A 14,095-nucleotide genomic window follows, 5' to 3' on the forward strand; every position below is an offset into this window, starting at 1 on the left:
TATCTCTTGGATTCCTTAATCAGAATCTTCGTGGTATAAGCTAGAACTGATGGCAGCATTCAAGAGGATCCGGAAGGTCTAAACCTTGTCTGTGGTATTCTGAGTAGGATTCAAGGATTGAATGACTGTGACGAGCTTCAAACTCCTGAAGGCTGGGTGCGTTGAACATTTTCACTGAGAGGACGGGACTGTAGCCATTGACAACGGTGATGCCCAACATACAGCTTGCCATGGAAAGGAGTAAGAAGGATTGGATGAAGACAGTAGGAAAGTAGAGAGACGGAAGGGACAAAGCATCTCCATACGCTTATCTGAAATTCTCACCAATGAATTACATAAGTATCTCTATCTTTATTTTATGCTTTATTCATAAATCATCCATAACCATTTGAATATGCCTGACTGAGATTTACAAGATGACCATAGCTTGCTTCATACCAACAATCTCCGTGGGATCGACCCTTACTCGCGTAAGGTTTATTACTTGGACGACCCAGTGCACTTGATAGTTTGTTGTGCGAAGTTGTGATAAAGAGTTGAGATTGCAATTGAGCGTACCATGTTGATGGCGCCATTGATGATTACAATTTCGTGCACCAACGCTATAGAGATTTTAGGGAGCAGTTGATCTGCTTTAAGCAAGTAGGGCTTTTCCCCTTGAGGAATTAGTGTCTGAGCTCTTAGAAGTGGTCAGGCTTATCCTAAGGTCCACCTTTATTGGTGGGCCTTTTAGCGTTATTGGTCATGGCTTTCATTCATTGGGCCTTTTTACCTTCAGGTTAGGGTTGTAGTTCTTCTCAAACTCGGGCTTTGCCTAACTCAATTGCATTGACTTCTTTGCCTTCTGAGCTGCCTTTCAAATTGAGGCTCTCATTATAGCATTTTCTTGCCAGTCTTTGATCTCATATAATGGTGGCAATCCCTTTAGTTGTGGAAAACTTCATGCAAAGATGTGGGGTGGAAACAACAACTGCAAGTCAGTTAAGGGTTGTCCGGCGGATTAGGGCATTGTATGCTGAATTTTCGTTGACAACAATGAAGTCAATGCTCGGCGTTCTTGACATGGCCCCTTTTCCAAAGGTAGTGTACAATGAGATGTAGCTCAGAGGTTGGATCGGAATATCTCCCAGTCCAAAGAGGTTATTCGGGTACGCCCTTAGATGCTTTTCCTCTAATCCGAGCTTATCAAAGGTGGGTTTAAACAGGATATCCACTGAGCTGCCTTGGTCCACCAAAGTTCGGTGAAAGTTAGCATTAGCTAGGATCATAGTTATTACCACTGGGTCATCGTGTCCGGGTACTATACCCTAAGAATCTTTTTTAGTGAAGGAGATGGCAAATCCTCCATTGATCATATGTATATGTCATTCAGGGGTGTGAGGAAGGTGTTCTGGTCATCCTCTTGCTTCATCTCTTCTTCTCTTCCTTGGGTCGTCTGACCTGTCTGCTAGGTATCTATTAATTCGACCTTCCTTCGCTAACTTTTCAATGACATTTTTGAAATCGTAGCATTCATTGGTGGAATGTCCGTATAGTTTGTGGTACTCACAATATTTTGTTCGACTTCCAGCTTTCTTGTGCTTAATTGGATGAGGAGGTGGAAGCTTCTCTGTATGGCATATCTTTCTGTAGATATCGACCAAGGAAACCCTTAAAGGGGGGTGTAGTTGTGATACTTTCGGGGTTTTTCTATGTTTTGTTCTTCTTTTTTCTTGGGTTCCCTTTCCTTGTCCTAACTTTGATGATAGGGCGAGTTGGTTTGCAGGGGAGGTTCCCTAAGTCAGGAGTTTTCTTCCATATTGATGTATTTCTCTGCCCTTTCTTGTACTTCATTCAGAGAGGAGGGGTGTCGGTTAAATATGGATTGGGAGAATGACCCTTCTTTTAAACCATTGACTAAACCCATTATTGCCGCTTCAGTTGGTAGGCTTTGGATCTCTAGACAAGCCTTGCTGAATCTTTCCATGTACTTGTGGAGGCTCTCCCCGACCTCTTGCTTTACTCTAGCAGGCTTGGGGAGTGCTTTGTCTTGTCTTTTTGGATGGAGAATATGGTCAGAAACTTTCTGGCCTGGTCATCAAAACTAGTGACCGACTTGTGGGGCAGGCCATTAAACCATTTCATGGTAGCCTTCATTAAAGTAGTCGGGAAGGCTTTGCAACAAGTTGCATCAGAAGCATTGGCCAAGTACATCCGGCTTCTGAAGTTACTGAGTTGGTGGCTAAGGTTGGACGTTCCGTCATAGAGTTCCATGTCAGGTGATTTGAAGTTCCAAGGAACTTTAATATTCATGATCTCCTCTATGAATGGATCTTGTCCTCCCAAGGGACTTTCTGACCTAGTGGTCTGACTTCGAAAGTCGGCTTCTGTCTTGTGGAGCTTTTCTTCTAGTTCCTTACGTCTTCTTACTTCTCTTCTCAGTTCTTGTTCGACCTCTCATTGTCGCTCGGCCTCGCATTCGAACTGTCTCAAGCGATCTTGCTGTCCATGGACCACGGTCAATATCTCTGTCACATGAGGATGGTCCTCGTCCTAAGGTGGTGTACTTCAGAATGGATCCTCCTAGGGTGAGGGTTTCCTGAAGGCCTTTCTCCACAAAGTCCTTCCATATGTTTTAGTAGAGGGGGGAGCACGACGGATTTTTGTGTGGCCTAGAATTTCACAAATAAGTTCTCGTTGAAAGTATAGCTTCTAAACCAACAAGAAATCCTTTCATACAAAAGTTTGGTTGCCACAAGTAACAAACCCCTTATAAAATTAATAACCGAAGTATTTAAACCTTGGGTCATCTCTCAAGGAATTGCAGGGAAATGTGCTTATAACTGGTTATAGAAAAGTGTGTTTTGGGGTTTTGGATAGGAAACAAGGAAAGTAAATAGCAATGAAATAAACTAAAAACTAATAGAGGCTCTTGGCAAGGTATGAGAACTGGAAATCCTATCCTAGTTATCCTTATCAATTGTGATGAGAATTGTTCATTGCTCCCACTTAGTTAACCTACTATCTTTGAAGGAAAGTCAAGTGGACGAATCAATTTGGTTCCTCAAGTCCTAGTCAACTCCTAAGGAAAGACTAGTTTTAGTGGAATCCAAATCAATCAGCAACTTTCAATAATTAATCAACAAAGGAGTTTGATAACTCAAGTGTCACCAATTACTCAACCAAGGCCAAAAGGATAAAAATCTACTCTAGAATCCAACCAAGCATTCTATCAAACACTTGGAGGGCATAACATAAACACATAGAAGAATAACAAGGAATATTAAATTTAAGCAACCAATTGCAAGCATTAATAACACAAATTAAAGAAAGCAACAAATACCATAGAAAACATAAATTGCATTAATATGAAAATTGAATCTAACATGAAACATTCATGAACTAAATTGTCAACATAAAGTAATCAACAAGTAAAATAGATAAACTAAAATGCTAGAACAAATAGAAGTAGAAGAGAAACTAAATTAAAAGAACATTGAACCTAGATTTGATGAAAAAATAAACCTAAAACTAAGAGAATCCTAAAACCTAGAGAGAGGAGAGAGCCTCTCTCTAGAAACTACATCTCAAAACCTAAAATTATGTGAATGGGAAGTTGTGTCCGAATGCCTCATGATTCCCCCATTCTGCAGCTTCTATTATGTGTTTTTGGGCTTGGAACAGGGCCAAAGTGGAGCCCAGAAATTGCCCCCAACATTTTTTGCACGTGGCATATGTCACGCGTACGCGTCAATGGTCTTCTTCGCGTGTCACGCGTACGCGTCAGGTACGCGCATGCGTCGCTGTGTAAATCTCCAAATCACGCGCACGCATCAGGTACACGCATGCATCGCTCCTCGCTGGTTATCTCCTTTAATTCTTGTGGTCCTTCCATTTGTGCAAGATTCCTCTCCATCCTCTAAGCCATTCCTGTCCTATATAGCCTGAAAACACTTAATGCACGGATCATGACATCAAATGGTATAAAGAGGGATTAAAAATACACAATTTAAAGCCTTAGGAAGCAAGTTTTCAATCATAGAACAAAATTGGGAAGAAATTATAAAATCATGCAAATTGTATGAATAAGTGTGAGTATAGTGGATAAAATCCACTCAATTAAGCACAAGATGTACCACGAAATAGTGGTGCATCAAATCTCCCCACACTTAAACATTAGCATGTCCTCATGCTAAGCTCAAGGAGACCAAAAAGAGTGAAGGCAAAATGGTAGGATATGTATGAAATGCAACTTATCTATATGAATGCAACTAAATGCACAAAAAATGATTCTTCCTACTTGGTGAAAAGTAAATAAAATTTTCAAGAACAAATATGAACTGGATTTCACTAATTTAAATCATAAAATGAAGTACAAATAAACTTGTAGAAGAAAATAGCTCATGAAAGCCGGGAACAAGGAATCGAGCATCGAACCCTCACTGGAAGTGTATACACTCTAATCGCTTAGGTGTCTGAGGTTCGATTTTCTCAATTCTCTACTAATCTTGCTTTCTAAGACTTGCTCTTCTTCTACCAATCAACAAATAATTGATGCACAGATACACATATCAAGAGGTCTTTTAAGGGTTGTAATGTGGTTAGGGTCAAGGTAGGATTGTATTTGGTCAAATGGACTTAAATCTGAATCCTTAATTAACCTAAACTTTCCACCTAACTTAGACAATCCATGTAATTAAAATGCAAAATCTAACTACCCATTAACTATGTTTTGTCACATATTTATGCATCCCATATTTGAGTGCAGTACATATGCATTGCTATCACCATTTACTTTGGGACATTTTGTCCGTTTTTATTAATTGCTCTTTTTTTCCTTTTCTTTTTCTCTTTTTTTTCTTAATGCATATGATTAAGATATTAAATGCAAGAATATGTGCTCAACTATTTTTTTTTTCACAAATTCACCAAAAATATACAATACTCAATTCCCAAACCAAATGTTTCGAATCCCAATTTCTCCATACTTAATTTGTGAGCACTCTCACTAGTTTAAGCTAACCAAGGATTCAAATTAGGAACATTATTATTTTTTGCTTAGAGTTAGTGATGAGCTAAAGTAAAGAACAAATGGGTAAAATAGGCTCAACTTTAGTTTGCAAAGGATAATAAAAAGGTTAAGGCCATATGGGTATGTGAGCTATAGTGAACAAAGGCCTCAGTCATATAAGTGCATGCATACATCAAACAATGAAAATATATAATCAAGCAAGATATAGATCACAATTTTAGAGAGAACAACACACACCAAAGTAAAGCATTGGTTGATAAATGCAACCAATCAGATAGGCTCAAAATCTCACTGATTTTGTGTGTTTGAGCTCTCAAACCAAGTTCCAAAATAAATTTCTTCAGACAAGTTTAACAAAAATTTAATTCAAATTAGTGAAATGCTATAAAATAATTTCTTGGAAAAGAGTTCATCACTTTAACCGAGTACATGCAAGCAGTTAACTACACATGCAATCTACTATGCAATGCAACAACTCAGTAACAACGAAAACTAAACATTGGTGTTGAAAAGAGAGTAACTAACCCATGGAGATCAGTATCGACCAAACCACACTTCAAGATTGCACCGTCCTCGGTGCATGCGAAGATGTGCAAGTGGACGGGTGGCTACAACTGATGTGGTTTTTCAAAAGAATGTGTGGCGGGACTTGTTCGTCTCCCCATTTAGAAGTGTTCCATTCCCCTTCTTGGTGGCCATCCTGAAAGAAGAGGAAAAGGAAAAAGAATAACCCATAAACAAAGATATGAAAACAAATAAAATATGGGTGGATTAATGCCAAATAATAATGAGGTTCTCAAATACACGATAGCTACAACATGTAAGTGAGAAAACAGTAGAAGCAAATGCATATTAATAGTGCAAAAATTGCAACAAGGAGGGAGAGAGAGTGGGTCATGAGAGACATTATAGGGATATATCAATGCACAAGGAATACAAATGTCATAAAAGATTAGCATTGACATCTAAATAATATCACCCAACAGTGTAAAACAAGTCACTAAGTACCAAAATAATGCCAGGAAGATGCAACAGTTGAATAGGAACATTTAACACCAATAGAAAAATAATAAAATTAGACAAGAAAATATGAACATGCACAAAGTTAAAATGCAATGAATGAAAGTATGTAAATGTAATGAGTAAAAAGAAAATGAAAGAAAATAAGGATAAGAAGTCAAAGGAGAAGAAGGTAAGAAAGGAAGAAGAAAGAATAAGAAGGGAGAGAAGGGAGAAAAAATGGAAACAGGAAGCAGACGCGATGTGCGTGTATACATCATGCGTATGCGTAAAAACAGAAATAGTCATGCGATGCATAAGCGTCCTCCACGTGTACACATGGATTCCCGAAAAGGAACAATGACGCGTGAGCATCAGTCACGCATACGCGTGACAACTGTCCGTGCCAGTCGCACGGTGGCAGCACACCTCCAGCCCAACTCTCTGTCTAATTACCACATTATGCCGATTTGCATGTCACGCGTACGCGTCACTGACGCATCCGCGTGGATTAGCATAATTGCAGGTGACACATCGCGTGGGGTGGCTCGTGCTCCAGGCACCCTTCCTGCACAGTTCTGGCCTAACTTTCGAGTCATTTTTCAAGAATGCGAAACTACACATGACGCGTGCGCGTCATCGACACTTACGCGTCGTTTTCAATTTTTTTATGAAGTGCAGAATGCATGTGAAGATGCAGAATGAATGAACACTAATAAAAATAAAACAAAATAAAACTAAGAATGAAAAGGTATGATCATACCATGGTGGGTTGTCTCCCACCTAGCACTTTTAGTTAAAGTCCTTAAGTTGGACATGTGGTGAGCTCCTTGTCATGGCGTCTTGTGCTTGAACTCATCCAGGAATTCCCACCAATGTTTGTGCTTCCAGTAGCCTCCGGGGTCCCAAACTAGGCGCATACAGCCTTCAAACAAGTTAAAGCAAGTGACAAGTCCCCAAAGTGTTGATTGCTAGAATGAGTTCTGGGTTCCAAACCTTGCTTTTACACCCGCCTTCTTGTGGATCATCATTGTTCCAACCGGGTGGCAAGCAATTTGAATTCTCACTGAAGCTGCCAAACAACTTCCTAGACCCATTCAATCGAGCTTGACACCAATCCTTGCACTTCAACTCTGAGCTTTCAACCATAGTGAACCTAGGATTGTGTTGCCAACCACTAACCATCTCTCTTTCATTCTTAAAGCCACAAAGAGCTCTTAGTTTCCCATCCGTCTCAAGAAAACCATATTCAAGTGGGATTATAAAGCTTGGAGATAAGAGGTTTATCCACTTGAATGAAAGGATGGATGGTGATGGCTTGGGGAGAGGTGCTTCCAATGGCCTTGCAAGCTCCACTCCCTTATGCTCTTCTTTGGATTCTTCCACCTCTTTGCAAACCTCTTCAACTTCAACTGTACCATGATCAAATTCTTCTAATTCTTTCCCATCACTCAAGTAATAAGTTGGACGTTGAGAAAAGTCTACCTCCACATCATTTTCAGATTCACTTGGAGAAGGTTCTTCAAACTCAAGGGGTTCAATTGCGGATGCAAGTTCATCACTAGGAGGACTTGAGTGATGATCATCATCACCAAGGGAACTTGCCTCTTGATCTATTCCGTCCAATTCTTCATAAGGAACATGCTCTGGAGGTTGTGCACTATCCTCCTCAACATCAAATTCAAGCTTATTGGAGGAATACTCTACAATTCTGGATTCCCATGGAGGTTCAGCGTCTCCTAAGTCTTCAACCACTTCTTCCTCTTCAACTATTACGGCTTCCTCCACTTGTTCCAATACAAAGTCACGTTCCTCATTGTCCACTGGAGTTTCTAGTGTCTCTTTCATGCTACGCTCTTTATTAGATTCTCCACATGTAGCTATGGGAGTTCCTTGAGTGTCCAACTGTTGGAAGGCTAATCGATTTACTACCTCGATCAAGGCAGCCGTGAATTCTAGTACCTTCTTATTCATCCTTTCTTGCCCTTGAAGAAGTACACCAAGGGTTTCATTCATTGGAGATTGGGGTGGTTGGAAGGGTTCATCGCATGGGAAGAATGGTTTATGATAGGAAGGTGGTTCTTTTTTATAAGGATAAAGAGATGGTGTATATTGAGGTGGTAGTTCTTGGGAGTAATAATTGTGTTGGAATGGGGGTGGTACTAAGTATGGTTCATAAGGATCATAGCGTGGTTGGTATGCTGGATATGGGTTAGGGTCATATGGGAGTGTTTGGTGGTAAGGGGCTTATGAGTATGGTGGTTCAAAGCTATGTTGAGGAGGGGGTTCATAGGCGTATGGTAGTGGTTGTTGATAATCAAAAGAGTGCTCACCATAGCCATTATTTTGATATGCTTTTTGGAATGGCTCTTGGTCATAGTATGTTAGTGGAGGCTGTTGCCAAGGGGGTTGATCAAATCCCTGTGGCTCCTCCCATCTTTGATTCTCCCATCCTTAGCTTGATGCATGTTCGCATTGTAATCTCCTCTTCCTGCAACATGATTATAACCAAACTCATAGCCAAAGGGGTGAGAGTTCATAGTAGCTAAAGAAAGATAAAAACAAAAACTAGTAAAAATAAGCAACTAATTCCTAAACTGACAAGAACTAGTAAACAAGCAAAAAGCAAATATTTACAATAACCAATAATAAGGCACACGTTTGCAATTCCCCGGGAACGGCACCATTTTGATGAACGGATTTTTGTGTGGTCTAAAATTTCATAAATAAGTTCTCGTTGAAAGTATAGCTTCTAAACCAACAAGGAATCCTTTCATACAAAAGTTTGGTTGTCACAAGTAACAAACCCTTAATAAAATTGATAACCAAAGTATTTAAACCTCGGATCGTCTCTCAAGGAATTACAGGGAAGTGTGCTTATAATTGGTTATGGAAAAGCGCGTTTTGGGGTTTTGGATAGGAAACAAGGAAAGTAAATGACAATGAAATAAACTAACAACTAATAGAGGCTCTTGGCAAGGTATGAGAACTGGAAATTCTATCATAGTTATCCTTATCAATTGTGATGAGAATTGTTCATCGCTCCCACTTAGTTAACCCTCTAATTTTGAAAGAAAGTCAAGCGGACGAATCAATTTGGTTTCTCAAGTCCTAGTCAACTCCTAAGGAAAGACTAGCTTTAGTGGAATCCAAATCAATCAGCAACTTTCAATTATCAATCAACAAAGGAGTTTGATAACTCAAGTGTCACCAATTACTCAACCAAGGCCAAAAGGATAAAAATATACTCTAGAATCTAACCAAGCATTCTATCAAACACTTGGAGGGCATAACATAAACACATAGAAGAATAACAAGGAGTATTAAATTTAAGCAACCAATTGCAAGCATCAATAACAAAAATTAAAGAAAGCAACAAATACCATAGAAAACATAAATTGCATTAATATGGAAATTGAATCTAACATGAAATATTTATGAACTAAATTGTCAACATAAAGTAATCAACAAGTAAAATAGATAAATTAGAATGCTAGAACAAATAGAAGTAGAAGAGAAACTAAATTAAGAGAACATTGAACCTAGATTTGATGAAGAAATAAACCTAAAACTAAGAATCCTAAAACCTAGAGAGAGGAGAGAGCCTCTCTCTCTAGAAACTACATCTCAAAACCTAAAATTATGTGAATGAGAAATTGTGTCCGAATGCCTCATGATTCTCCCACTATGCAGCTTCTATTCTGTGTTTTCGGGCTTGGAACTGGGCCAAAGTAGAGCCCAGAAATCGCCCCCAGCGTTTTCTGCACGTGGTGCATGTCACGTGTACGCGTGACGCGCACGCGTCACTGTGCAAATCTCCAAATCACGCGCACGCGTCGCTCCTCGCTGGTTATCTCCTTTAATTCTTGTGCTCCTTCCATTTGTGCAAGCTTCCTCTCCATCCTCTAAGCCATTCCTGCTCTATATAGCTTGAAAACACTTAACGCACGGATCACGGCATCGAATGGTATAAAGGGGGATTAAAAATACACAATTTAAAGGCTTAGGAAGCAAGTTTTCAATCATAGAACAAAATTGGAAAGAAATTATAAAATCATGCAAATTGTATGAATAAGTGTGAGAATAGTGGATAAAATCCATTCAATTAAGCACAAGATGTACTACGAAATAGTGGTGCATCACCGTCCTCTGGTTGGTTGTCCGCCATGGTCGTGGGATGACTTCCAGCTCCCCGGCAACGGTGCCAATGTTCCGAGGGTTACCTGAAACGTTGATTCGGGCCTGAACATGAGGTCCAAATCATTTTGTGTGGCAGCGTCTGATCTCTTCGATATCGAGGTGCCGCCTGCCTGAGTTCCTCGTGAAGAGGTGGGGGTGGTACCTACAAGAGACTCCGATATTTAAGTTAGCAAGGGTTTTAGGCAGGTTTTTGTAGAGTAGAACGTGAGTTATATCTGGGGGTTCCAGTGTATTTATAGTATAGTAGATAACCACCTTTGTTGGAGTAGTTCTATCTTTTCTGATAGATAAGCGTTTCCTTTATCTTGCGAGTTTGTTGGGATTCAACTTCTAGATGCTGTAGAGATTTTAGGGAGCAGTTGATCTACTTTGAGCGAGTAGGACTTTTGCTCTTGAGAAATCGGTATCCGACCTCTTAGAAGAGGTCGAGCTTACCCTGAGGTCTACCTTTCTTGGTGGGCCTTTTAACGTTATTGGACCTGACTTTCACTCATTGGGCCAGAGTATAAACAATTAACTATAATGATTTGAATGAAATTTTTTGACAGCATATTATTTTTTAATTTGAAGTAAATTTATTAAAAATTTAAAAATTTTAATCATTTTTCAAAGTTACTTTTCTTCCAATTAAACACAATATAATTTCTAGCATAGAGTTATTGTAGATTATAATATCATAATTTATCTAGATTAATATTTTAAATACATGTGTTTTTTATGAAAAAAATAAAAAATAAATTAAATTAAAATATTAAATAAATGACTCGGTGCATATTTTGTATAGAGATATAAACTAAAACTAGGATCTCTTGTTTTTAAAATCGTTCCTTGTTTTGCTTTTTTTTTCCCCTAATTTAACCTTCAAAAAGAAATTTGAAGGGAAAAGCCCAATGATCAGCCTATCTCCCAATTGACACTAACCCTAGTATTTTTTCCCTCCCTCCTTTGTTATGCTGCACTTGAAAAGAGAATCAAAAGATAGGAGAAAAGAAGTTTCATTAGTGATTTTTAAAATCGAACCAATAATATCACCGATTTTCATTAGTGATTTTTCTATAAAACCGAACCAATAATATCACCGATTTTCAATCCAATCAACCAATTCGATTTGATTTTTAAAACCGTACATTAAATTATTTATTTTTCTAAAAGATATTTAAAAAAAAATCACTTGGAAAAAGATCATTTCGCAAAAACTCACACAACCAAGCATTTTAACTTTAGTGATAATCTCTATCATAAGGCAGATAAATAAAATCTGATTTCCTATCACCACCTGTTTTGTCCCCAGAGTATATGCATTTTCTAAAACTTCCAGATCCTTTTAGCAACACATGTCAATCTACTAAAGAAGACACCTAAATGTCCATAGGTATGGATATTTTTCAGTGTCTATACCTTAGACCTCTTGCAAACGATTGAGCTTCGTGTTTTGGGAGATTAAAAATAGTTGAGATTAAATTGGGTCAATGCATATCAAGCTCTCTTGGCTTCAATTATAAGTACCACAACAATTTGGGTTTTAGTCTATTCCATCTATGACCCAAAGAAAATAGTCTATTACTCTATTGCATCTACCAAATGCCAAGAATGTCCAGGATACATAATCCAAATCAAGATGCAAGCTTTGTTTAAAAAATAAGTAACGATAACAATAGACATGAAGGAAACTGAATTCTCTGCTTGTGTTATCAGTTACTGTGTTGTCAATTAGAAAAAAGTCCAACCAACAGTTATAACTACGTACTTCTAAAAAGGTACTTGACAGTCCTTCAAGTCTTCTCTGAAAGGGCACATCGTATCATGGCTCTCAAATAGTTCATTAATTTCGGACATTTGGATCCCTACTGCATCAAATGTAAAATCAAAAAGGAAAAACGCAGAACGCAAAACAGTTAACATCATGTATAAGCATGTTGAATAAAAGTATAGAGAGTAATACTCAATTCATTTTCTAAGAAAATTTTGGTCGAAAACAAATTTTAATCACTAAATTAGTCTCTAAACCTTTTTGCTAAACAAATCAGTTATATCAAATTGTTTGTCTATATAGAGGAATTGATTTGAGAATTTAAAAAAATTCTTAAGAACAATTATGTCTTTTATTAAATAACAATTGACCGGACTTATATTCTCGATACCAAAAATAAAAATAACGGATGAGACTGATTTATCTAATTTTGTACTAAAATTTGATGTAAGAATTGATATGTCTAACAAAATAAAAGATTAGAAACAAATTTATTTATTAAAATTTGTTGAAGACTAAATTATCTCCTTAAAAAACCTTCAGAGACCGATTTGGGATATTATTTGCAGGGAAAGATATGATCAAAAGCAGAGCAGAAAGTAGTAGTTAAACAAAACCTCATTTCCCTTTATTTTTTGCCTTCACAGCTTCCGCATCAGCAAGACCACAAACTTCGCATCGCAAGGGAACATATCGAGAAAGAGGAGTACCTGCACCATAATACAAAAAGTGAAAATAAATTGCTAACAATTTGTAGTGGCAACATTATTATTCACAGAACAAGGCAAACAACAGTTAAGAGAAAATATATACCTTTTTCTGGAGGGTTCGGATTAGGATTACGCTCACAGTAACTCACATGAACTTCATCATTAGGCATACGATGGATCAAGGCAAAAAAATCCACAGTAGGAACTTCATCTGATGAGTTGGGCAAGATTTCACCAACTTTTTTAGGCCTAGCCCTAAAGTGCAATGCATGAAAACCACCAACCTTCCCACACCACATCGATATATCCCGAACATGATCAGTAACCTTAAATTGTTCCTCCTGGAAAACAAATAACAAGGAAAAAAACTGTAAACACCAAAAAGGAAATCAACAGAAATACATAAGAATGAAATGTTAATAATAAACCTCTTTCCTGTCGTTGTTGTAGTGCTTCATTGCCATTAATGGATAAGGAAACAGTTTCTCAAGATAGTACTTCTTACATAAGCGTTCATATTGATCCCTGTAAAAGGCACTTATAAATAAAAGAAATAATGTATGTTATAATAACCAAAAAATCACGTTTACTTACTCTATTTCCTCTTGTCTAATAGGATCATCAAGTTGAACCTGTATTTCCTCCTCCTCTTTCCTAATAGATTCTTCACGTGTAACCCTTTTTGGTCTTCGATAGCTGTAGTCAACTTTACGATCACGAGGTCTAAGATTGTATGGCATTCGCGATGGTTCCATGCGTGCTGGCTTTGAATAATTTCAATAGAAACACAAACCAGAAACCATGATTTGTATATAGAAAAGAATAAATAATTACGAGCTCAATTAGTTTCTAGAGGAGGAATTCTAGTAAGGTGAAACCCTAATTAAGCATAGGGAAGTGGTGCAAGTTTTTCTAATTAGTTGCTTCTAGTCATGATCATATATTATTCATATGTTAATCAAACCTCCGTTTATCACTAATAATCATCATATATTTATAGAGACGAAGAAACCTAGCAAGGAAGAAGAGCATAACGATTTGATGAGAAGAGGGAGAAACTGGAGAAGATGTATTACCTGGTTGCATGCCGCAGAGATCCTACGAGCTACGAGTGAAATTAGGAATTTTTTTAAATAAATAATTTAAATATTTTATTTACTAATATAACTTATTTATAACATATTTATTCATTTTTTTCACATATTTTGTTTACAAAAATATAATTTTTAAAAATAATAAAAAATATTAATAATTTAATTTGAATCAATTTAAAAAATAAAAGTTAATATATTTTGTTATTATTTATATATATCAACTTTAATTAATTTATATCTCATCTATATTTTAAATTTTAAATTAATTACTTGAATCTTCTTCATACGAAGCAGATTACTGCATCACTTAATTACACGAAAAAAATTACAT

General features: G+C 37.4%; 1 protein-coding gene across 1 annotated transcript; it reads right to left on the bottom strand.

Moving 5' to 3' along the window:
- Positions 1 to 11,758: 11,758 nt before the first annotated feature.
- LOC110273222 (uncharacterized) lies at positions 11,759 to 13,766 on the bottom strand. Its single transcript, XM_021126023.2, has 6 exons — positions 13,747 to 13,766; positions 13,265 to 13,434; positions 13,099 to 13,195; positions 12,774 to 13,011; positions 12,578 to 12,670; positions 11,759 to 12,057 (listed from the first exon to the last, which is right to left on the bottom strand). The coding sequence occupies exons 2-5, from the start codon at positions 13,423 to 13,425 to the stop codon at positions 12,579 to 12,581; spliced, it is 588 nt and encodes a 195-aa protein (XP_020981682.1). The 5' UTR covers positions 13,426 to 13,434; positions 13,747 to 13,766; the 3' UTR covers positions 11,759 to 12,057; position 12,578.
- Between the last annotated feature and the right edge of the window lie 329 nt (positions 13,767 to 14,095).

Source organism: Arachis duranensis, chromosome 6 (genome assembly GCF_000817695.3).
Source record: "Arachis duranensis cultivar V14167 chromosome 6, aradu.V14167.gnm2.J7QH, whole genome shotgun sequence".
Taxonomy (NCBI): Eukaryota; Viridiplantae; Streptophyta; class Magnoliopsida; order Fabales; family Fabaceae; genus Arachis; species Arachis duranensis.

Coding starts and splice junctions, on each gene's coding strand:
- LOC110273222 (XM_021126023.2), bottom strand. CDS start 13,425: ATGGAACCATCGCGAATGCCATACAATCTTAGACCTCGTGATCGTAAA. Junction 13,012..13,098: donor ACAACAACGACAGGAAAGAG/GTTTATTATTAA, acceptor TTTGTTTTCCAG/GAGGAACAATTTAAGGTTAC. Junction 12,671..12,773: donor TCCGAACCCTCCAGAAAAAG/GTATATATTTTC, acceptor ATTATGGTGCAG/GTACTCCTCTTTCTCGATAT.